Source organism: Blennius ocellaris (genome assembly GCF_963422515.1).
Source record: "Blennius ocellaris genome assembly, chromosome: 23".
Taxonomy (NCBI): Eukaryota; Metazoa; Chordata; class Actinopteri; order Blenniiformes; family Blenniidae; genus Blennius; species Blennius ocellaris.
The window spans coordinates 5534107-5560225 of record NC_137672.1 but is presented as its reverse complement, the minus strand read 5'-3'; the positions used below and the strand labels follow the sequence as shown (position 1 = coordinate 5560225).

Below are 26119 nucleotides of genomic sequence, written 5' to 3'. Positions count from 1 at the left end.
ATCCAAGGCCATGGTTCTCGACCGGAAAAAGGTGGCTTGCCCCCTCCAGGTCCCAAGTGGAGGAGTTCAAGTGTCGAGGAGTTCAAGTGTCTTGGGGTCTTGTTCACGAGTGAGAGGAAGATGGAGCGTGAGATTGACAGGCGGATCGGTGCAGCATCTGCAGTCATGCAGTCGTTTTATCGGTCCGTTGTGGTGAAGAAGGAGCTGAGCCAAAAGGCTAAGCTCTCGATTTACCAGTCGATCTTCGTTCCTACCCTCACCTATGGTCAGAGCTTTAGGTCATGACCGAAAGAATGAGATCCAGGATACAAGTGGCTGAAAGTAGTTTTTTAGTTTTTGTCCGTAGTATTAAAAAATAGCAACAAAGTAGTTTGACATAAACCCTCATCAACCCAAATACTTTAGCTTCATGCTGTTGTCAAGACGGCTGCAGTGACTTTCATGCTGTTTTCATTTTTCAGAGAAATGTTTCAGAGGTCTGTTTCACGAAGCAGGTTTAATGTCATGGCTGGGCGCCGGCGTGTGGAGTGTCCTGAACCCAAGAGCAGACCTCAAGCAGAAAGTTGTTTGCAAACAGTTAATGTTTTATTGAGGGAACAGGGAAAGGGGAGCTGGAAAGGTGACGGGACCCGGGGAACTCCGGGGGGCCTCTTGGAACCGGGACGGGACCCGGGGGAATCTCAGGGGGGGCCTCTTGGAACCGGGACGGGACCCGGGGGAATCCCAGGGGGGCCCCTTGGAACCGGGACGGGACCCGGGGGAATCTCAGGGGGGCCCCTTCGAACCGGGACGGGACCCGGGGGAATCTCAGGGGGGGCCTCTTGGAACCGGGACGGGACCCGGGGGAATCTCAGGGGGGGCCTCTTGGAACCGGGACGGGACCCGGGGGAATCTCAGGGGGGGCCTCTTGGAACCGGGACGGGACCCGGGGGAATCTCAGGGGGGGCCTCTTGGAACCGGGACGGGACCCGGGGAATCTCTGGGGGGGCCTCTTGGAACCGGGACGGGACCCGGGGAATCTCTGGGGGGGCTTCTTGGAGCCGGGACGGGACCCGGGGGGAACTTCCTGGAGCCGGGACGGGACCCGGGGGGAACTTCCTGGAGCTGGGACGGGACCCGGGGGGAACTTCCTGGAGCCGGGACGGGACCCGGGGGGAATCTCAGGGGGGGCCTCTTGGAACCGGGACGGGACCCGGGGAATCTCTGGGGGGGCTTCTTGGAACCGGGACGGGACCCGGGGAATCTCTGGGGGGGCTTCTTGGAGCCGGGACGGGACCCGGGGGGAACTTCTTGGAGCCGGGACGGGACCCGGGGGGAACTTCCTGGAGCCGGGACGGGACCCGGGGGGAACTTCCTGGAGCCGGGACGGCACCCGGGGGGAATCTCAGGGGGGGCCTCTTGGAACCGGGACGGGACCCGGGGAATCTCTGGGGGGGCTTCTTGGAACCGGGACGGGACCCGGGGAATCTCTGGGGGGGCTTCTTGGAACCGGGATAGGACCCGGGGGACCTTCTTGGAGCCGGGACGGGACCCGGGGGGAACTTCTTGGACCCGGGACGGGACCCGGGGGGAACTTCTTGGACCCGGGACGGGACCCGGGGGGAACTTCTTGGAGCCGGGACGGGACCCGGGGGGAACTTCCTGGAGCCGGGACGGGACCCGGGGGGAACTTCTTGGAGCCGGGACGGGACCCGGGGGGAACTTCTTGGAGCCGGGACGGAACCCGGGGGGAACTTCTTGGAGCCGGGACGGAACCCGGGGGGAACTTCTTGGAGCCGGGACGGAACCCGGGGGGACTTCTTGGAACTGGCGTCGGAACAGGAACAGAAACGGGAACGGGAACCACCCCGGGGAGGACACTCACTCCCCGGGGAGGACAACACCGACTCACCTCCACACGGAGTGAAGACTAGCAATCCTCTGGCACCGGACCCCCATAGAGGTATGATAGTTCTCATCCCGTTTACATTTCTGAAACATTGTGGTGGAATAAAGAGTGATATTTTGTCTACACTGAAGTATTGACACATTATTTTTAACAGGGCCTGGCTGGGCAGCAGCCGGAGGGTCCCTCAACATCCACTGCAAGGACTGACACAGTGAGACAGATGTTCAGTAAACACCAGAGGTTCATTCTGTGGAATTCATGTCCAACTGTAATAATTGCATGTCCTCCTTATGTCCTCCCAGTTATCTGTAAAACAGATCTATAGACTCCACCTGCTCCAGAAGATGGAAAAAACTGCTAAGGAAATGTAGATCTGTAAATTGAACTACTGGAGCACAAGTTAAGGGTGGGTGTACAGTCCCAGGTGAATTATGCGAACTACTAACTACATTAACTAAACTAGCTCTTGTATTTGTAGGAAATAAAAAAGACCAAATTAATTGTGCATCATGTCTTTATTTGGTGGTGGTGGTGGTGATCAGACCCCGAAGTGATGATGGCATATGATGTCTCTGACAGCTCTGCCATTTGCGAGGAAACGCAGCGCAACACACAATATCTGCTATGACATCAGGGCAAGGCTCAGCTGGTGATGTTGCTAATGTACAGAGCGATTAAACTGTGGATGTACATAATGGTCTCGGCAGTAAAACGGTACCGCTCAAAAAGGAAGGTGTCTGGAAATGCCAGTACATCTATGCGCGGTCTGATGATGCGAATATTATCTGCGAATATTAAATTCTCGGCGAAGTAATGCTGCGCCTTCATCAATCGGATCATTATCAAAAGCACATTCCATATTGAGGGAATAAAGTTGACGTGTAATTTGCCTCGGGAATAAGGCACTGCAGAACTGTTTCGCCAAAACTCCCCCGCTGAATGAGGAAATGAAATCCCGTGTCCGTCTGAAAGGGGGCGGAGCCAGAGCAAAACTCCGTGTTCACTGACAAAAACCTGCTCCCGACCAGGTTAGTTCTAGAGCGTCTGTTGCCCCGGTAACTGACCGGGAGTTGACGTTACACCGCTTTGTGAAACAGGCTTGAGTTACCCCGCTTCCTCCGGTTTGAGTTACCTCCCTTTGTGAAATGGAAAATCCCGCATTTCCCTCAACTCGGTGTTCATTAACCTGGGGTAATCCTTAAACCTGCTTCGTGAAACGGACCTCTGGTCTCATACCTCTGTTGTTGTCCACAAAACTTCAGTGCTTTGAAAACGCAGACAGCAATAAAAAGAGCAATAAAAAGAGTTAACTTCACACCCAGCTAGCCAACTGTGTTTAGCATAAACAATGCTGGAGAAGCACCGGGTGTCTCTCTGTCCTCCTGCGTGCTGCTGGATCTTTAAGTCTGGTTGGTCCGGTCCAAGCTCCTTTATCCGCCTTTTTTTTCCTCCAGTGAACACCTTGTGAAAGGATTGGGTTAAGGCTAGGGTTATTTTTTGTAAATTCGTGACTGAATTTAGTTTTTCTGCCACCATCTTCTCCTGTCTGGTCGCTGTCGGATTCTTCAGTTTATGTCCATAAGTTTGAATGATAAGTGTATGCTGCCAGGAGCGTCACTTTGATTGACAAATGTCATGACGAACCAGATTGGATGTTGATTGGCCAGGGGCGCAGAGAGCCGCACCCTGAAGAGAATCTTTAAGTAGCCAATTACAGACCAGCGTTAAGTCACATGGAAGCCAAATGTTTAAGAACATACATACACAGTTCCATTCACATCCTGTGGACAAACCACACACACACGCACACGCACACGCACACGCGCACACACACACATACACACACACAGCTTATTTTCCGAAATGTACGAGGTTTCCCTATTTAAAGTGAGCGACTGTATGATTTAATGTGAGGTTTAAGACTAGTGCCCCCACACTTCAATGGTGAGGACAAGAATTGCATGCAGGCCAAATAACTTTATGAAAGTGAAAGAGTGATGATTCACCCTCATGCACAAATACAACTAAATAAAAATAGACAAAACAAACAAAAAACAAAAAGGAAATGCATAGAAAAATAAAGAATTTTAATAATATTTCAGAAAAATTTCACAAATCCACTTTGATGTGACTGACTCTGACCTTAATAGGACTGCGGATCCACCGGTCACTGCAGAGCATCATCCTGCTGTACTGGACAAAGTCCAGGGATTGTGTGAGCAGATCTCGAGCCAGCTCAAACCCCTTGCAGATGTTCTGGATTCACTGGCTCATGGGCAAGGAACAGCAAAGCATCCCACATCCACTTTTGCCCCAATCGCTCCCTTAATGTACGGCATGAGCCCCAGCTCCTCTGGTTCTCTTTGGGCGTCCAAAACATTGAGGGTCTCATTCATGACAATAAACGGTGGTTGGAGAGGCACACATAAGACCACCAGCAGTCTCTTCACTCACTAACAAGCTCCTTCCTCCAAGAGCGTGATCGAGACACGTCAGTAGTTACCTGTTCAGACAACGGAGCAAGCATGGCGGAAAGAGAGCGCTCAAAAGTATGGCTCCACTTTTGAAGAAGATCATGCTCGCTGCAATATTTGTGATGCAAAGTGCAAGGCCAGTGGTGGCAAAGAAGATGGGGATTAAACTGTGGGAAGAGCTCACACACACACACACACACACACACACACACACACACACACACACACACGCGCGCACACTTCCACTCCTCATTAATGAGATTTGCTGCCGATGTTTCTTATTTTCTGCGCTTGTTCTTTCAATGATCAAAATCATGTTTTTTTGTTCTTTGTTTTGTGTCCTTTTGTTTTTGCTTTTGTTATAATTGTTGTGATTATTTTGATTTTTGCTCTGTTGTTGCTCAGGCTGGTTTAATCTCATGGCAGCTGGAAAACATTTGGATCACTGTGATTACTGTAATAAAAAAAGAAAAAGAAATATATGTAGCACTAACAAGGGTATTGTATGTTTCTCCCCACCCAGTCTATCTCTGTCTTTCCTCTCCTCTCTCCTCTCCTCTCCTCTCCTCCTCTCCTCTCCACTCCTCTCCTCTCCTCTCCTCTCCTCTCCTCTCCTCTCCTCTATCCTCCCCTCTCCTCTCCTCTCCTCCATCCTTTCACCCCAACCGGTCAGCAGAATTCCTCCACCTCTGACTCTGGTTTCTACAAAGTTTCTCCCTGATGGAGAAGTTTTTCCTTTCCACAGTCACAAACACACCTGCTGCTCATGTGGATATGTTGGGCTTTTCTATTTTCTCTATAAAAGCACATTGGAATGACTGTACTGTATTTTTTAATAAAAAATAAATAAAATACATACACACTCATTTGGCCGGCGCCCCGCCATTGAATTGTATGTATTTAGGTCGACACAAATGAACAACCAAATGACACATTTTAGGAGGGAACAGCTGTGACAATCACTTTTTACTACGTAATTTACATTTACTATTATTTAACCCTAACTGTAACCCTTTCTATATGATCTCTACTCACTAAACAGAAAAAAACAGGACGACATGGTGTTTATTTGTATGAACATGCTGAATTGTTACTAATATGACTGTGTTAGAAAATAAGGTAATAGAAATCACAATCCGATTTTTACACACTTTATCACAATTGATAATCAATCAGTTCTATCCACTGTATCATTTGAAGATGAAAACTATGACATAGAGAGCTGCTGATTCAGTCGTAATGTTCAGTCTAATGTTCCACTAGAGAAACATCTATTCCACTGCAGCTTTGGCTGCTTATGGTTACGTGGATCTGTAAGTCTGATATGTGAAGATATTAAATGTATGAGATGAGTCTGGCTTCAATTGTCCACCTCACCATCAGCGCTGCCAGGTTCCTCATCTCCAAAATGTGTGTGTACAAGGTTCAGAGTGGAGCTTCCACAAGCTTTGCGTGGAAAGTGGCGTATGTATCTTTCAGGACCTGTTTTGTGCATGGAGAAGACATTTATTTGAGGACAACTTGGCAGGAGAAGACCTGTGACATGAGAGCCAATTGAAAGTGATCAGGAACAAGGATCTCCTTTCAGAAATATGAGATGAATGATGGCCTTCAAATCTGATTTTCAGACGGCAGTCAGTGTTTGCACAGGATGACGATAAGGAAGGACCGATTGATGTGCTGAAGGTCTCCTTGAAAGCTGTGCAAACGAGACTAAAACCATATCAGCCAGAGCGGAACTGTGTTTTGGAGTTTTAACTAAACACATCACTTGTGTTTCTGCCCCGTTTTGAACAGGAGACCTTTTGCGTGTGAAGCAAACGTGATAACCACTACACTACAGAAACCACAGATGAGCTTAACAGGGAAATGTGGAGAGATTTGGCTTGAAGGAGCAACGATGTTCAGAGCTTAAAGGGTTATTTTCTGCAGAATTCGCTGTGTAATGCTTTAGCAACAGTAATACGTCAGTAATGTGCTGATAGCTGTGAATGACGTCAGTCAGAAGTCAGAAAGTGTGTCCTCTCTCTTCCTGGCTTGTTTCAATTTTTAAAAAGTGTGTTGCCCCAATGGGTGAATCACAAATTAAACGTCATCGGGAGTTTCGCCCGTTCCCACATAATTGGGCAGCTCTGCTCTGGCACATGGCACCACGAGAGGAACTATAACATGACGCCTAGGACCTTTGACATGAGAGCCAATTGAACAAAGTTCCAGTTGTCTGACTGGAATCTCCATCTTTGAATAAGTGCGGGGGCCAAGACCAATGTTGTAAAATAATCTATTTTTCAAGCAGCAATACAGAGAAAAAATAAATACATACTGAACATAGCATAAAACCAAGGTTATCAACTTTTTTGATCTCTGGCCCAGTGCTGTCAGTACAAAGTGGCCCATTTAAATATAAAACTCTTTTAAATTGATCCAAATCAAGTCCACGGAGTTCAACAAGCTCATTGTAAAATAAATGATAGGATACACTGATGTCAAAAACATTTCTTTATCTTGTGTATGTCAACCTGCACAATCAACACTGAACAGGAGAGCAAGTGGAACAACACAAGTTGCTAAAAGAACAAATATAAAAGGCACAAGTCAATATTAGCAAAGATTCCTAAATATTTTCATTTAAACACTCAAAAAACTGAAGAGAACTTCTGATAAATAAAACGCTGGGGTCAAACCACAGTGAGTCCTTGGCGAGCGTTGGCCCTCAGTCACTGACGTGTTTATTGACCAAGTGAATCTGGGAAGGAGTTCTTCTGTGAGCCTGTAACTAAATGTTATTAAAACATTACCATCCCATGTAGCTGCAGAGAAACCTTCAATATACAGAAACATACAGACTCAAAGTTCACTCACGGATGAGGATGATGCTCAACTTTCAGTGTCAGACTCTCACACACTCATTGTTCAAAAGAAAAGTCCAAATCTCCGCTGGCGGTCACAGTGGCATCCTGGGACAAAACGCACGAATATCTGAGTGTTTCTTATTCAAAACGTAAGATTTCCTCAAAGTTTTGCTCAAACAGGTTTGAGCCCTCAAACTGTTTTAATACACGGACAGTTTGGTTTCATCAAAGCAACATTTCTCTCTATAAAAAGAAAAAAGCAGCTTAAAACTACTGGAGGAATAAAACAAAACCAAATTTGGCAGAAGCTTCTTAACCTCATTTCCAATCTATCATATATAATATAATCAGCTGTTGCTGCTGTGTTGAGAGCCGTCCTTTTGTCCTGAATGCTCGTTAGCAGAGTGAGAATCCGAATCGTCGTCCTCGTTCTCTTGAGCGCTGGTTCTGTCCTGGTCGATGGCGACGGCTCCTTTCCGGAGAGGCAGGACGGTGAAGAAAGCCTCCTGCCAGCTGCACTTCTCCAGGTAGGCCAGGATGATCTCAAACACTACAGGAAGAACCACCACAGAAAAGCAGGATGTTGACAAAGTGATTTTTTGAAAGCAAAGACCTTCACTGAACTCTAATTTGGTCAGTTGATAGAAAAGGGATTAGTGCGCAAAAGTCATTCAAATCTACTGCAAAGCTCGAAACGTGTTAGGCTTCGCCATGAAACAGGAAGTGCTGTGTTGAACAGCCTGAACATGGTCCGACTGGCCTCAAACTCTACATGTTGCGCCACAGTCCAGATCGTGATGCTAATAGCCATATAGCACCACCTGCTGGAAACAGGAAGTGCACTTCCTGTTCACATGGGGGAGCTCCTATAGACAACCTGGGCCAGGTCTGAGGAAGTATTGTGTTCCCAGTGATCGCGGAATACGTGGGACAGTCTGTCATTACCGATACAAATGTCATTGGTGATTGTTAACATCCTCTTAAAACCGGTCTCATACCCGAACTTTCATTTATCACACTCAGGGCTCGACATTAAGGCTTGTCTGAACATCCGGGGCTAAAAGTGAATCATCTCATTACCTTGCTCGAACAGGCTTGTGCTTTTTTTTTTGAGATATTATGACATTTTTTCAGATCCAACCTGCGTAGATTTCTGATCCACGAAGCCGCGTTTGTGCTTTACTGTTGCTGAAATGACTCAAGTGTTTCCCTGCCGCTGCTCTGCAAACTGTGGACTGGATTCCCTGAACGGAGGCGGGTCTCAGTGAGACGTGGAGTAATGAGTCAGGAAATCCATTCCACGGTTTGCAGCCAGCGAGCAGGCTAGCGTAGTAGCATTGTGCTACTTCACTGTTCATGACATGTCGCTGTTTGGACGTATTTTACACTCAAAACTCTGCAAAGCTGCAACATGCAATGTTAGAAAAGCAACACAGCAACATGCAATGTTAGCAAAGCCGCCGCTCTGCCTCCAGACGTCAGCGTTGTAAAACTCCGGCTCTCCAGGAGAAGCTCTGACATCAAAACAATGACCAGCCGCTCCTCCAGGCTGTCAGCAGGAGATTCACACCTTCCATTAAGCTGCGTCCTCCTCCACGCTAAACTCCCGGAAAATAGTCCCAATAGCTGGAGCTGCATTAGAGCTGGAAACATTGTGTTGCTGCTGCGTTGATAAAGAATTTCTCCAGGGATTAATAAAGTGATTGTGAGGTTTTAAAGATAGAACGAGTTTATTAAAGATGATGTCATGCAGACCCCACATTTCTTGATCCCTGTGTCTACCTTTCATGTTCAAGCTCCAATCTGCCCAAAACTGTACTTGTCTGACCAGATGGCTGCCCTGATCATATCCACATGCATTTACAGTGACACTTTGATCACTTTGAGTAACACTTTGATCTTGTTCTGTAAAACCGTTGATCATACAACATCAGATTTGGAGACACGTTCGTGCGAGGGCCCGTTCATCGCTGCTCCCAACTGGGATTTTTAATCCGATTTGTCTGACTGACAGGAAGTCGTCTGCTGTCGGAGAGAGATTTCACCTACTTTCCCTCATCATGACTTCCTATTCTATTCGCAGAAATCACATTTAAGCGAAGCCTTCAACAAGCTCCGTTTACTGTATGGACCTGATACAAGAGCTCACCGTGGTTGACCGTCAGAACCTTTCGACTGTTCATCTTGACGAAGTTGCTCAGAGGGAGCTGGGCGTGCTCGATCCCTCGCTCCTTGGCCCGTTCGAAGGTGATGCCCTGCAAACCAAGCACAAGCAAGTTACACACCCAGAAGCACGCAGTGAACGTGTGATACAACTGATTTCACACACACCTTGTGGTGGTTGTGGTCCACTAAGCCTCCTATCACGTAGGCTTTGGTTTGGTCCAGCTCCTGGAGCACGTTGGGAGAGTCGGAGGTCAAGTACACCAGGTCCTCTTTGGCCACCACGTCACTGTAGTGCTCCGTTTTGAATGTGACGTCCTGCAAAAGGACAGCGGGATTTAAACACGCGGACACGAACCGCAGAGAAGACGAAAGGCATTCGTAGGGTTCTGTGGTGTTGCGTCACTTCCTGTTTCACCTGGTCGCAGTGTCTCCAGCGGCTCTAGTCACTACTCCATCTATAGGAATCTTTTCCACACTGTGATTCGTAGATTGTTACTCCTAACTTGTTCAGCACCAGCTTCACCTCGTCCTCTCTCATCTGTCTGATCTCATTTTAGATATTTAGAAACGGCTGTTGTCCTATTCCCCTCCGTCTTTCTATTACTCAGTGTGTCCGCAGCCTTTAGTAGTAGTAACAGTATCTGTATTAAGGGCAGCAGTTTGTGAGCTTTGGATGCGAGTTGATGTGGCGTTTCCTCATCAAATGTGTTTTCATCCTGGAGGAACTGTGTCTGTTCCCATTTTATTTAAGACTAACTAAAGTCCACAGGAGAGGAGTTGAGCTCAGCAATTCAATTAGAATCAAACCTGCCTTTGGAGCACAACAAAGGATTTTATTTTTCTTTGGGAATTAAAGTTTTTATTGACTTTTAAAACATTTTCGAAACAGGAACAAAAAAACAACACATTAACAAAATAAAAGGCCGACGCCCCCACCGTCCTGTCCCCACAGGAGCGGCATATATAAATAAATCTGGAAAAACACAATATCAGCAATGAGCTGGGACGATAAAGAAATGTGGAAAATTCAAAACACAAATATCAAAATCAACATCGCTGCAAACAACACAGAGGATTTTACGTCACACTTCTATCAGCTTTACTAGAATTCCAGAATCTAATCTAATCTAATCTAATCTCCTAATCAGTGTCTCGAATGCCCAGAAACCAGGTGTTCGGCCGACACAAGGAGCAGGGCTATTCCAGAGCAGGGGTCGCAACCTTTAATGCTCAAAGAGCCATTTGGTCCCGTTTCCCACTGAACACAACACCCAGAGAGCCACACATTTTATTTTGACAGTCCCACAGGAAGACCATGCCAGGAGGACACGACACACAAAACCTTCTTCACTGCTGGTTGACGACTTACAACTAATAAACTAACCTACATGAACTAAGCAACAACAACACAATTATTTCCAACACTACAAACCTAACATAACCCCCAATAATTACATTTAAAACACCACAAACAGAAACTCCCATAATGCATTGCAGCTCTCAGCTCCTTTATTGCTACACATTATTAAAATGGAAGATAAATGTGGGAGATGTGGATTGTTAGAACCATGAGTGTGAGTGTTGTGTCTTTAATGTCCTGTAGTTGTTGTGTAATTCACTAGAATGTTCCGTCACTCTCAACAAGTCTGGAATGAACCTCCTGGAATTGTTGCAGTTTTACTGTGAAAGGTACAGGAAGCTCCCAGCTTCAGACACCAGTTGAGCCGCTGTCATGACCTGCAGCTGCAATTCTACATTCATCTGTTGCGTAATGACGTTACGTCGCTGCGTCAGTCACGACCCTACATTTTACTTCACTATTTTGTAGCGGGACTGCGCTCTGGGTGGCTTTGCCTCCTTACGTCCCTCCAGGATGAAGTGCAGTGGGACCGAGGCTCAAGGAGCCGCAGTGGAGGGACCAAAGAGTTGGGTTGTCGACCCCTGGTCCAGAGAGACGCAGATTTCTGTTCATAGTGTGAAAACTTTTAACATTTTAGGTATTTTTGATCAAACCTCACAAGAACCAATCCCAACCGCGTTTGTTGTGTTTGTAAATATATCATGTGGGATTGTAGTTGGCGACATCATAACCACATAGTTAAACTGAGGGGCTGTGATTATTTTAACGACATTCATCTTCCCCAACAATGTTGGACTTTTTCCCCACTTCCCAATATTAAATCATCATCAATTTGAGAAAACAAACTCCCAAAGCTGTCGCGGGCCTATCAACTCCATCTTCTTCAGATTTGTCAAACTGTACATATTATTTTCGCCACCAAACCTGTGAACACCCTGAACATGGTCTGATGGTCACCGCCACTCGGGGGCTTGGCCGTGGAGCAGGAAGTGCAGCGGAAATGTCAATTAAACTGCAGTACCTGCTTGGCTGCTCACCTTCCAGTTCACCCATCCTTTGTCCTTCTCATCCATGCTCTGCTTCAGCTGCCCTCCGAAGCTCGTGAGATAAAACTGGAAGGGGGTGGGGGCAATGTATGTTTCAGGAGACTGAAGTTTTGGAGGAAGCGTCGGTATTCGTCGGTGGAGCTGAGATCTACTGACCCGCACTGGATTTTTTGCCCGTCTGTTCTCAGCATAACACCGCTGGATTTGTTTGTGAAGCTTCTGGATGTGCTGAGGAACCCGCAAACACAAAAAGAAGCTCCAGTAAGCTGAAGGGAAAAGCAGAACGTTTTGTCGCCGTTTCTTCCGGGAGTCGTTTTTTTTTTTTTGGGTTTACCTTGACGAGCATCAAGCCGTCAAAGCTGCAGTCCAGGATCAGCTTCATGGAGCCGGGAGCGTTCTCCCTGCAGGGACGCTTTCTGGAGCTCTGCTGGTCTTTCCCCTCCTCCGGGTCATTCTGCCGCTGCAGCCGGCGTTGCTGCTTTCGGTCTTTTCGTTTTTGTCTGCCGGAGACAAGAAAACACAACGGTTCTTTATTCTGTGTCATCCGTTGTCACAACATAAGCAAACTTTCAGCTCAGCTAAGGATTTTTTTCCTTCAAACCCAGTTAGAGAAAACAGAAAAACCCTGATTTCAATCCCATTCCACTGAAACTGGTGCTACTCTGTGCATCTGTGCACACACTTTTAGCCTTTTACTTTGAAATATTTAGACATTTGTTGTCGTTTTCTTTCAGCACTACATTATTAGATCAGGAAATACACCCTGTCCATTTCTGATCTTGATAAAAATGGGCTTTTACATGCCCTGACTAGAATGACAACAGTTTAATAATGTCATGGGGAATCAATTATATAAAACACATGAAGTCTTTCACATTTCAATCAAAACTGATGATTTTCAAACTCACTTTCCTGATATCTGGAAAGAAACGTGTAGTTTCTCCTTCCCAAACACTTCACAATGCTCCTTTCCCCCAAGTAACAGAACAACTTTGATTAAATAGTTGTTAGTGACAATCAGAACGTCGGAAAAGAAAACAATAAACGTGACACACTGAAACCGCTGCTGGTCGTGTTCAGTTTCTCTGTAGAATTGTTTTGAACAATGCTCTTACTTTCGTGATTCCCTCTCTTCCTCCCACTTCTGCTGCCGCTGGAGCTTCTTCCTCTGTCGTTTGGACAGAGTTTGGACTTCCGCTGCAGAGTCCCTGTCGCCGTGTCCCGCCGTCTGCTCGCTGCCAGCTTCACTTTCACCCCCCTGCTGGACTAAAGTCTCACTTTTGATGCCTTCGTCGGACACAACGTTTGTTTCCATGCCCCCGGTTGTTTCCTAGTTTTGTGCAAAGCGGCGTTTCACGGCCCGTTTGAGTTCGTTCGACAGCTTCTGCAAACAAAATCAGGCGAACTGAAACACACCGGTCCCCTGATGGAGAGAGACACGTGGACGCACAAGATGTGCGTCATAGGGGTGCGTGTGGCACGTCTGACATGCGTCATAAATGCGCGCCTGGTGCGTTCAGGCAAGCGGAAAACAGAATTTACAAATATTTTCTTTCAAATTATTATTCCACGTGAATGTTCTTGTTCTAATGTCTTTATTGCGCAATTCAGATTTATATAAATCATTGTCACACGTATCATATTTATGATTATTCTCATATTTCCACCTCCAACCCACCAAAAGGAAAGAATAAGAAAATAAGAAGAAAAAAGAGGGGGGCAAAAAAAAAAAGCCAGCAGGAACATCCTATTCTCAGTCTCACTCATCATTCTTCACGTTCTCTTTTTGTAGACTGTGCATCATGATTTTGAAAAGTAAGTAACTAAAAGTTATGTAACTAATACTTTAGAAAATAAGGTATAAGTAAAGTACTTTAATTACTAAGTAACTTGACCAACACTGCTCGAGAGTGGGTAAATATTGGAACTCATTCATACATTTGGCCACCAGATGTCACCAAAGGACTGTGTTGAAACGCTCCGAGTGTTGAAGTCAATCAAATGAGAACAAACACACACACACACACGTTTTTATGAAAAAATTATTTCAGTCATGTTGAAATTACATTTGGGGCAAATATCAACATGAAAATTAATTCATCACATTAGTTTTTCACGTTTCTTGATACTTACACATACTTGTATTGATTCATTAGAAATGAGCCTCTTAATTTACACAAAGGAAATAACAAAACCTTAAAATATAATCTGGCAACTCAAATCAGTCCATATAAGCATTTCCTTTTATTTTCGAAAGTTTACAAGCTTATTGAGATTAAAGACACATATGTTTCTCTAGTGAGAGCCTCCATGGTGGAGAGGAGCTTTTCCTGGGCTCTTAATGAAGAGTGCATTGTGACATAGGCTGCATTTGCTGTTGAACCAGGTTAAATACTTTTAAAAAGATGGATGACCACAAATCCTTGCAAGAATCAACTATATGTGGTTTTTTACCAACAGTAAAGTGTTTCCTGAGTTATTGTGATTTTTATTTTGCAAAATCTATTGTAAAGCACATGGAATTTATTTTAAAAACCATTAATAACTGAAATCAGACCTGACTCGGTGATCATCTCAAGATTCTATCAGTCTTTCGCATGTCTTCTTTGTTGTCTTTACCCTTTGCAGGCCGGGTCGGACCTTCTTGCAGGCTGCATGTTCTTCCACCCTGCTGGTGTGAAGCGCTGATTAACATCGGCATCAGTTCCTCATGAGATCTGCAGCTTGAGGTTCTTCCTCATTCAACCTGGGGGCTGAATAGATAACATCCACCTCTGTTCCTCTGCGGCCATGTTCGGCCTCTCGATGAAAAGTCACAGCTGCGTAGTCGAGCTGGTCTGAGCCTCGTCTCTGTGAATAAGGGCGAATTAAGACGAGCACAGTGTCGTTGGAAAAACGCCAAACATGCAGCTTGAACTGTGAGAACTGATTTCAGGTTGAACAAGCTTGTTTACAATGATAATGAAGTTTCAGATCATTCAGAACTGGATGATCCGAAGGAGGAAAGAAGGAAAGAAGCTAAATACCTGGTGTTCTGTGTTCTTGTACGATTCAGCCTGAACTGTTGGGAATTTTTTTTTAAATTGTATTTAATAGCATTTCGTAATACTGGTGTACTTATTTCAATTAGAGCACAAGTAAAGCTTGAAAAACAAACCCAGGATTCTTTTGTTCTTACAAGCAGACCGACGATGACGATCAGAAGGAGAACAGTCACAGAGCTCCGGATCACATTCATCAGGTGGTCTGATGTTTCTCCTGATTTACGACATAAACTCAGTTAATTCACAACACAAGTTAAAAACATGGTAAATCAAACGTGCAAAACCTGGATTTGTGTCATTATGAGGTTCTAGAAAATGAAAAGAGGATTCTTACCGTGAACTTCTAAATGTGTTTCTTCAACAATTATTGGGTTCAGTTGAAAGTAATATCCACAGAAGTAGAGTCCAGAGTCTGATACATTCACCGTCTTGATCGTAAGAAAAACCACAGACATGTTGGAGCTCATTACAAATTTCTCTTTCGGAAAGCCTGCACAGTTCTTAGTGTCCTCATCTGGCTTGAACATGGAGGCGACACAGTGGACATTTCTTCCCCTGGTCACTCTATACCAGATTATTTGAGTAGGACTAATGGAGAAGTTGGAGCAGAGCAGTTTGACGTCTTCACCAGGCTTCACCTCCACAGACCGAACCTCTAATCCTGAGATCCCGTCTGAAACAACATCAACAGCAACTTCACACATGAAATTCCTCGCAGTCAAATGTGCAGATTTGTTCATTTCAAAGACTTACTGAGGCAGCAGAGAAGCAAAACCGCTGACAAGATCACGTTCCTCATTGTGCAGATACGGCTCTGCAACAGTCAACTTTCATGAGGCGGAAGAAGGAAGTGAAGTTTTCTGTATTTAGTGGGTTTTTTTGTGGTTTTTTTGTTTTTTTTTATTGAAAGAAAGACATTTTTTAAATACATTATAGTCATTCCAATGTGCTTTTATAGAGAAAATAGAAAAGCCCAACATATCCACATGAGCAAGCAGGTGTGTTTGCTACTGTAGAAAGGAAAAACTCCCTCCAACAAGGAGAAACTTTGTAGAAACCAGAGTCAGAGGTGGCGACATTCTGCTGACCGGTTGGGGTGAAAGGATAGAGGAGAGGAGAGGAGAGGAGAGGAGAGGAGAGGAGAGGAGAGGAAAGACGGAGAAAGACTCAGTGGGGAGAAACATACAATACCCTTGTTAGTGCTACACACATTTTTTTTTCTTTTTAATAATACAATAATCACAGTGATCTAAATATTTTCCAACTGCCACGAGATTAAACCAGCCTGAGCAACAACAGAGCAAAAACCAAAGTAATCACAACAATTATAACAAAAGCAAAAACAAAAGGACATACAAAAACAACAACAACAACAACAAACAACCAAAAAACAAAAAAAACAAAAACAAAGACAAACAAAAACAGGAAGGTAAACTGTATTTAGTGTTTATGAACACATGAACCAAAACACTCATAGAAAAACATCTTGAACCGTCCTATTTTTTATGTGACTACTATCGCCTGTTATGGAAAAATAGTCTTTTCCTATAAAGACTGAATGTGATGTGATCCAAGGACGACCTACACGCTAAGAAAACTCTGTTAAAAGGCGGTAGAATCTCCTGTGAAAATGTTTCTCCGTTTTTTTATTGTTTTTCTTGATGCAATGCATTGTTGGTACAAGAATTCTGGGCCGATATCCAGAGGCGTCTGGCTGCAGGAGCTCCACTCTCAGGCTTCCTCCACTGCCAGACAGGAAATGACGACGCATTAAGCCCGCAGGCGCAAGCTGCATATTAGCGGTAAGTAACTACTTTGAAATTTCCTGAAAAAGTTATGAATGTATGGTTCCTTGCGTGTGTTCGCCGTTTATATACCTGCTGTAAACTATTGATGATGATAATAACATAACAAAGTGTTTCAAAAGAAACAATGAACAGATGTTACGGAGGTCAACTCGTAAATACAGATGAACTTCTCTTGCAGTGTGCGGCCTGCAATATGAGGACTATGGTGCCTCGCCGCTCTGGTTTCCTACTGTGAGTAGCTCTGAGTGGCGAGCTGGTCTGAAACGGTACATCTGAAGTTTCACATGCAGGAATAGAACTGTCCTCTTTGCGGTGGTTTATCTGTCTCACACCAGGCGAGTGCAGAATGGTGGTTTCACACTCGTGTGTGCAAGTGTCACACTGCACGTCTCATGCTACCCAAAGTGCAGGGATTGTGATCGGGGCAACATTCAATGTTATTTTTGAAAAGATTTTTTTTTAGAAAGAAGAAAAGAAAACCCTAGATAATTCTTCCCACACCTACCTGGACTCAGACTAGCATGTTGTGAGTCGAGAGCGTAAACCACGACTCCACCAGTGGGAATAAGCAGCTTATTCTTTGTTCTACTCAGGGCCGCCCCTAGCCAAGTGGGGACCCTAAGCAGGATTTTATTTTGGGGCCCCCCTTCCAATAACATAATAATAATAATAATAATAATAATAATAATAATAATAATAATAATAATAATAATAATAATAATAATAATAATAATAATAATAATAATAATAATAAATTACAATTACTAACGAATCAAATGAACAGCCTCTATCAACAGTGGAACAAGAACTTTACAGATGCACACGTCTGAAAAACCTTTGTGGCATAAACAGTTTATGCCACAAAGGTTTTTCTTTTCTATTTCAACAACATCCCACCTTCAAGTGAAGCACGAGCCTCTGACTGTTTGGACTTTTTCTTTCTTTTGCTAGCTCCCGAATCGTATTGACGTTTAGAAGCCATCTCTCTCTCTCTCTCTCTCTCTCTCTCTCTCTCTCTCTCTCTCTCTCTCTCTCTCTCTCTCTCTCTCTCTCTCTCTCTGTCTACTCTCTACCTGTAAACAACTGCCTGCCGGCCCATCTGATCGCTGATTGGTCAGATGGTGATGCTTCGCGCTTTCAATCATTGCGTCTCTTTTTATTTCTCTCTCTCTCTCTCTCTCTCTCTCTCTCTCTCTCTCTCTCTCTCTCTCCTGCCTCGGACTGACTTGGTGGCGGTGTTCTACGCCGCCTCTCGGCAAAATGCAGCGCATCCTTTGCGCATTTGCAGAGAATGATGATACTTTATTGATCCCGAGGGAGATTCAATTCACTTGCGCAAAATGGGGGCCCCCATGGATCGCGGGGCCCTACGCACAGCGCGTGTTCTGCGTGTAGGGAGGGGCGGGCCTGGTTCTAATCAAACATGCATGAGGATGGAATTCCTAACCTTGGGAATTTAAACAAAGAGAAGCTCTGCTACGTCACTTGAAACGTTGTTGGGTAAAACAGAGCCTGAGACTCGTGTCACAACACTTTGACTTTTTGTAGAAGACCAGACAGTTTTGCAATGGAGCAATAATAAAACAACCGCCAGAAACTGGGGTTTTCTACGGAGCCCCTCTGGTGACATTGGTGAAAAAAATATTATTGCTTAATAACGCGTGGCCACGCTTAATAAGTCGTGGCCACGCGTTATTAAGGCGTGGGAACGCGATAAATAAGTCGTGGCCACGCGTTATTAAACTGCCGTCAAGTGAGCCGGCACTCAATTTTAACTGCGCTTTTATTACTGCCTTTACGGTAAAACACAGGTCAGCGTACGGCCGCAATGCTGACAGAAAGACAGATGGTCTGATTTCAAAATGCAATAAAACGGAATCCTTCATAGGTTTACACCCAATTTCACTTCAGTGCAATACTAGGCATACTCCTTTGTTACTACAAGAAATATGAAAGAATATTACTGTATAAATTTGGAGAAAAGTACTCTTAAACTTGGATGTGTTGATCGAAAATGATGGTCTCGTCTATTTTCAAATTGCAATAAAATGGAATCCTTCATAGGTTTATGCCTGATTCCACTTCAGGCAGTACTAGACATACTTGTTTGTTACTGCAAGCAACATCGAAGAATATTGCTGTAGGGATCTGGAGTAAAGTACTCTTAAAACTTGGAGCAAATTACCGAAAATAATGATTTATCACACCTGTTTTCAAATTCCAATAAAAAAAGATTCTTCATAGGTTTATGCCTGATTTCACTTCAGTGCAATACTAGATATAGTCCTTTACCAGTACCAGTAATATCAAAGAATATTACTGTAGAAATTTGGAGAAAAGTAATGTTAAACTTGGATCTGTTGGTCGAAAATAATGGTCTTGCCTTCATTAATTTGCTCCAAGTTTAAAAGTACTTTTCTCCAAATTCCTACAGTGATATTCTTTGATGCTGCTTGTAGTAGTAAAGGAGTATGTCTAGTACTGCCTAAAGTGGAATCAGGCATAAACCTATTAAGGATTCCATTTTATTGCAAAATTATAAAATAGATGAGACCATCATTTTCGATCAACACATCCAAGTTTAAGAGTACTTTTCTCCAAATGTATACAGTAATATTCTTTCATATTTCTTGTAGTAACAAAGGAGTATGCCTAGTATTGCGCTGAAGTGAAATTGGGTGTAAGCGGTAATAAAAGCGCAGTTAAAATTGAGTTTAATAACGCGTGGCCACGACTTATTTATCTCGTTCCCACGCCTTAATAACACGTGGCCACGCCTTATTAAGCAATAATATTTTTTTCACCAATGTCACCAGAGGGGCTCCGTAGTTTTCTGTCGGAAGAAAAAGCTTTAAAAGATGAAAAGAAGAAGCTTTATTTATTTGCAGGAACAATCATTCGACTTAGAATTGGGAAAGCAGAAAAACCAAATTCCATTGCTATGCAGATGATACTAAAATGTATTTATCTATGAAGGTCGGTGATACTTATACTCATACCATCATGGTTTTGAAAAGTAAGTAACTAAAAGTTATGTAACTAATACTTTAGAAAATAAGGTATAAGTAAAGTACTTTAATTACTAAGTAACTTGACCAACACTGCTCGAGAGTGGGTAAATATTGGAGCTCATTCATACATTTGGCCACCAGATGTCACCAAAGGACTGTGTTGAAATGCTCCGAGTGTTGAAGTCAATCAAATGAGAACAAACACACACACACACACACACACACGCACACACACACACACACAGACCACAAATGTTATTAATTTCTTTGCTTGTTATTTTTGTCTATGGATTTATTTCTGTACTTATTTTTCTAAATGTGTTAAAGAAGCTCGTTTTGATTTGTTTTGTTTTGTTTTGTTTTGTTCTAACTGCAGGTGTGTCAATCTTCTCACTAAAAATAATCAGCAATTTGTATGAAAAATTAAATAGTGACAAAGATGCAAAGAGGCAGGATTAAATACGTAAGTTTAAACTTCTTCCTCCCTTCAGAACATGTAAAATCAGTTTGACACATTTTTAAGATGGGTTGTTTTCTTCTATATGTGTTGTTTATTCTTTTGGATGTTGTTCTTCGTTCTGTTTGTTTCTTTTTTACACATTTGAACTAAAGATACACAACACAACTGTTATGGAAATCTTGGTTTTGCCTCATAAACAAAGATGTGTAATTTTGTAGTCTGCGATTTAAGGATGACTTGTGTCAGCAGCACTTTTGGAATCTCTGTGCCACTTTTTGTAACCATCAATGTCTACAGTCCAGGAAGCACGTTGATCTTTCTTTTTTTAAAATGCAGCCTTAAAGAAAGGGCTCTTGGACATCAGTGTTAGACAAACACCTGGACACAAGCTAAAGGTTATTTTTTTAATCATATTGCCCAAATGTTCTTCTTTATTTTAGTGTGTGACTTTTTAAATTTTATGTCTTAAAGAAAAAGAACTGATTCATTATCAAATCAATAGTTTTTATGATCAAATTATTTCAGTTATGTTGAAATTACATTTGGGGCAAATATCAACATGAAAATTAATTCATCACATTAGTTTTTCATGTTTCTTGTTACTTACACATACTTGTATTGATTCCTTAGAAATGTATATTGCAGCCTCTTAATTTACACAAAGGAAATAACAAAACCTCAAAATATAATCTGGCAACTCAAATAGGTCCATATAAGCATTTCCTTTTATTTTCGAAAGTTTACAAGCTTATTGAGATTAAAGACACATATGTTTCTCTAGTGAGAGCCTCCATGGTGGAGAGGAGCTTTTCCTGGGCTCTTAATGAAGAGTGCATTGTGACATAGGCTGCATTTGCTGTTGAACCAGGTTAAATACTTTTAAAAAGATGGATGACCACAAATCCTTGCAAGAATCAACTATATGTGGTTGTTGACCAACAGTAATGGCTGCCATATATCGAAAGTCTTTCCTGAGTTATTGTGAAAAAACAAGCACATTTTTATTTTGCAAAATCTATTGTAAAGCACATGGAATTTATTTTAAAAAGCATTAATAACTGAAATCAGACCTGACTCGGTGATCATCTCAAGATTCTATCAGTCTTTCGCATGTCTTCTTTGTTGTCTTTACCCTTTGCAGGCCGGGTCGGACCTTCTTGCAGGCTGCATGTTCTTCCACCCTGCTGGTGTGAAGCGCTGATTAACATCGGCGTCAGTTCCTCATGAGATCTGCAGCTTGAGGTTCTTCCTCATTCAACCTGGGGGCTGAATAGATAACATCCACCTCTGTTCCTCTGCGGCCATGTTCGGCCTCTCGATGAAAAGTCACAGCTGCGTAGTCGAGCTGGTCTGGGCCTCGTCTCTGTGAATCAGGGCGAATTAAGACGAGCACAGTGTCGTTGGAAAAACGCCAAACATGCAGCTTGAACTGTGAGAACTGATTTCAGGTTGAACAAGCTTGTTTACAATGATAATGAAGTTTCAGATCATTCAGAACTGGATGATCCGAAGGAGGAAAGAAGGAAAGAAGCTAAATACCTGGTGTTCTGTGTTCTTGTACGATTCAGCCTGAACTGTTGGGAATTTTTAAAAAAAGATTGTATTTAATAGCATTTAGTAATACTGGTGTACTTATTTCAATTAGTGCACAAGTAAAGCTTGAAAAACAAACCCACCGTCTCGGAGCCTTTTGTTCTTAACAAGCAGACCAATGATGACCATCAGAAGGAGAACAGTCACAGAACTCAGGATCACATTCATCAGGTGGTCTGATGTTTCTCCTGATTTACGACATAAACTCAATTAATTCACAACACAAGTTAAAAACATGGTAAATCAAACATGTAAAACCTGGATTTGTGTCAATATGAGGTTCTAGAAAATGAAAAGAGGATTCTTACCGTGAACTTCTAAATGTGTTTCTTCAACAATTATTGGGTTCTGTTGAATGTAATATCCACAGAAGTAGAGTCCAGAGTCTGATACATTCACCGTCTTGATCGTAAGAAAAACCACAGACATGTTGGAGCTCATTACAAATTTCTCTTTCGGAAAGCCTGCACAGTTCTTAGTGTCCTCATCTGGCTTGAACATGGAGGCGACACAGTGAACATTTCTGGTCACTCTATACCAGATTATTTGAGTAGGACTAATGGAGAAGTTGGAGCAGAGCAGTTTGACGTCTTCACCAGGCTTCACCTCCACAGACCGAACCTCTAATCCTGAGATCCCGTCTGAAACAACATCAACAGCAACTTCACACATGAAATTCCTCGCAGTCAAATGTGCAGATTTGTTCATTTCAAAGACTTACTGAGGCAGCAGAGAAGCAAAACCGCTGACAAGATCACGTTCCTCATTGTGCAGGGTTGATGACTTATACGGCTCTGCAACAGTCAACTTTCATGAGGCGGAAGAAGGAAGTGAAGTTTTCTGTATTTAGTATTTATGAACACATGAACTAAAACACTCATAGAAAAACATCTTGAACCGTCCTATTTTTTATGTGACTACTATCGCCTGTTATGGAAAAATAGTCTTTTCCTATAAAGACTGAAGTGTGACGTTCACAGTCTGTGATCCAAGGACGACCTACACGCTAAGAAAAATATGTTAAAAGACGGTAGAATCTCCTGTGATGATGTAAAGGAATTTTCCGTTTTGACATTTTACAGGAGTTTCTCCATTTTGTTTTTCTTGATGCAATGCATTGTTGGTACAAGAATTCTGGGCCGATATCCAGAGGCGTCTGGCTGCAGGAGCTCCACTCTCAGGCTTCCTCCACTGCCAGACAGGAAATGACGACGCATTTAACCCGCAGGCGCAAGCTACATGTTAGCGGTAAGTTGCTACTTTGAAATTTCCCGAAAAAGTTATGAAGGTATGGTTCCTTGCGTGTGTTCGCGGTTTATATACCTGCTGTAAACTAATATACATTGATGATAATAACAGCGTGTTACACTAGTGGTTTAGGTTCCGTGTCATTTTAAAGCTAAGTCATGCTAACGGTGGCTACTAGCATTAAAGCACCCGAGGTTTACCTTTTTTCATTATAGCATAAAGTAAATGTTCGTATATCTGATGGGTGAAACCGTTTGTAAAAAGTACAGCGGTAAACCCTTAATAAAGTAGCTAATGCATTGCAATGAAGTAGAAAACGTGTTTTTCTCAGCTTGTGAAGGTTTTAGAGAAGCGAGGTTTTCACAGGACGGCCAAAGTATCAACATGTAATGTAAAGCAACATGATGCATTACTGTAGTTTATATTAGTATCTAAAGTTGTTAAAAATAGTTCAACCTTAATGGTAGTACCAGTTGTAGTAAAGAAATTCACATATATCAAATGCAGGAGTGATATTAATCCATTAGCAATTGATAAAAGTGGCTGCTTTTTATTTTCTCTTTATTTTAATTAATATTTTATATGGTATGTCTTTACATTTAGCATGTATTCCATTGGGGGGGGAAGCATTTTTGTGGTTGATCTCTGTGACTTAACAACATGGCGACAACCAACAGCCTGCAACACACTGAAAACTTTACCTATAAGTTTACCATGTCACACTGAGTTTCAATTAAACTATAATTCTTAAGCATTTTCACTGTTTTCATTCAAATTATTCCTTTATATTAGAGCGATGCTACAATCAAAGCTGCCGTTGTGGTTCCTTTGTAGAAACCTGCTCACTCCCTGCTCTCTGTAAGGAATGATGCTCACTGTGACGTGTAACGTTTATAGGTAAATATTATCAAATGTTCATTAAAAAAATATTCATTTGATATAAGGTGTGTTGTCTTGTTCTTTCACACAATGTTGAGTTCAAATGTCTGTAAGGTTTTGAAGCCAACAATGAATCATTCTTGAAATGACTAATATAATGTCAGTGTGGACTAATTAAAGCCAGTCAGACTTGGGGATCGAATCATCGAGTACAAAATAATTAAAAAATTAAAAAAACATTTGTACTCATTAGTATCTGGCGTTAGTCCAATTATCAGTTCGCTTCTGTCTGCCTACTGTAATTTCAGGGTCTCATACATAATAAAGCACAGCGTTACACAAGAGCAGGGATTGATCGATTGCACTGCATCTTTCCAAACGCAGGTTCATATCTTCAGCTGGTAATATTCAAGTAAATATATAGATGCCAAAATATACCACCAGTAGCCCACACCTCAATGTTTAATACAACACATTGATTATGTGATATATGGTTGCCACCAAAGTGTTTCAAAAGAAACAATGAACAGATGTAACGGAGGTCAACCCGTAAATACAGATGAACTTCTCTTGCAGTGTGCGGCCTGCAATATGAGGACTATGGTGCCTCGCCGCTCTGGTTTCCTACTGTGAGTAGTTCTGAGTGGCGAGCTGGTCTGAAACTGTACATCTGAAGTTTCACATGCAGGAATAGAACTGTCCTCTTCGCGGTGGTTTATCTGTCTCACACCAGGCGAGTGCAGAATGGTGGTTTCACACTCGTGTGTGCAAGTGTCACACTGCACGTCTCATGCTACCCAAAGTGCAGGGATTGTGATCGGGGCAACATTCAATGTTATTTTTGAAAAGATTTTTTTTTTAAAAAGAAGAACAGAAAACCGAAGATAATTCTTCCCACACCTACCTGGACTCAGACTAGCATGTTGTGAGTTGAGAGCGTAAACCACGACTCCACCAGTGGGAATAAGCAGCTTATTCTTTGTTCTACTCAAACATGCATGAGGATGGAATTCCTAACCTTGGGAATTTAAACAAAAAGAAGCTCTGCTACATCACTTGAAACGTTGTTGTGTTAAACAGAGCCTGAGACTCGTGTCGCAACACTTTGACTTTTTGTAGAAGACCAGACAGTTTTGCAATGGATCAATAATAAAACAACCGACAGAAACTGGAGTTTTCTGTCGGAAGAAAAAGCTTGAAAAGGTGAAAAGAAGAAGCTTTATTTATTTGTAGGAACAATCTACAAGGATTAGAATTGGGAAAGCAGAAAAAACAAATTCCATTGCTATGCAGATGATACTAAAATGTATTTATCTATGAAGGTCGGTGATATTTATCAACTTCTCCAAGTAGAAGACAAGACAATAAAGCCAGAATGAGACATAATTTCCTGCTCCTGAACTCGGACAAAGAGAGACGTGACCTAAACCTATATTAACACTGGATACCATTACTTTCACCTCCAGTGGCACTGTGAGGAATCTTGATACATTGACAGTTTATACTGATGGTACTCAGCTTGAATGTCTTGTCGTTGGTGGTTCAATGATTCGTGTGTTTTTTGTTTGTTTTTTAAAGCAGAGATGTTGTTGAAGGCATTTGTTCTGAGCTGTAGGACCACAATGCTTCTCTGTGGTTACAGTGTGGCACGTTTGTATATCGAATGCAAACACAAGATGAAGACTTCAAAAGTAAATGAAACACCATGTAAAGCACAAAAAGTCAGGACATTTGTGGGTTTTTTTGTAATACTGAGTTCGAACAAAAAGAATTTGAAAGCTTGATTGTTTTCGTTTTTATGTCGCCCCTATGCATTCGCAGCACGAGCAGCTTCCTCCCACACGACAACAATACACAGGATTTGCACAGTTCACATCAACACAATAATAACCTCCCATTGTGAGGTTATGATTTCTCTCTATTCTGTCTTGTGGTGGTCAGACTGCAGCAGAAGCTTGCTGCTCGGGTGGTTTCATGGTTTCACCTGTGTCTCCAGCTCTCTCTCAGCTGTTCTCCTTCCACCATTTGTTCTGGGGTGAAGACGCACCGCTGCGTAGTTCAGGCTGTCAGACTCGTCGCTCTGCAAAGGAAAGTATTTACCGTTTACAGTCTATACACTGGTACACATTCAGTGGTATGAGCTCCTGTAAAGTCAAATTACCTGAGTGTTCTGAGGAGTCTGTCTCTTATCTTGAGCTGAAGGACCAACAGGACGTCTGTCAGACACTTTGTATTGAAGCTTTGCACGACAAGTTCAAGTAGAAACGATAGAATTACCTGCTTGAACGAT

At 42.9% G+C, this 26119-nt stretch overlaps 1 protein-coding gene across 1 annotated transcript; it reads right to left on the bottom strand.

The window, feature by feature from the left end:
- Window positions 1–6955: 6955 nt before the first annotated feature.
- trmt10a (tRNA methyltransferase 10A) lies at window positions 6956–13117 on the bottom strand. The gene is made up of 7 exons (XM_080519122.1): window positions 12902–13117; window positions 12121–12286; window positions 11943–12014; window positions 11778–11852; window positions 9546–9695; window positions 9364–9469; window positions 6956–7764 (listed from the first exon to the last, which is right to left on the bottom strand). Exons 1-7 carry the CDS (start codon window positions 13099–13101, stop codon window positions 7562–7564), a joined length of 972 nt encoding a protein of 323 aa, XP_080375248.1. The 5' UTR covers window positions 13102–13117; the 3' UTR covers window positions 6956–7561.
- Between the last annotated feature and the right edge of the window lie 13002 nt (window positions 13118–26119).

Bases quoted from the DNA above. Each gene is read 5' to 3' on its own strand.
- trmt10a (XM_080519122.1), bottom strand. From the start codon at position 13,101: ATGGAAACAAACGTTGTGTCCGACGAAGGCATCAAAAGTGAGACTTTA. The intron at 12,287-12,901 runs GTAAGAGCATTG...TGTCTCCGGCAG, and splicing joins GAAGAGAGGGAATCACGAAA to ACAAAAACGAAAAGACCGAA. The intron at 7,765-9,363 runs GTGAGCTCTTGT...TTCTTCCTGTAG, and splicing joins GGTTCTGACGGTCAACCACG to TGTTTGAGATCATCCTGGCC.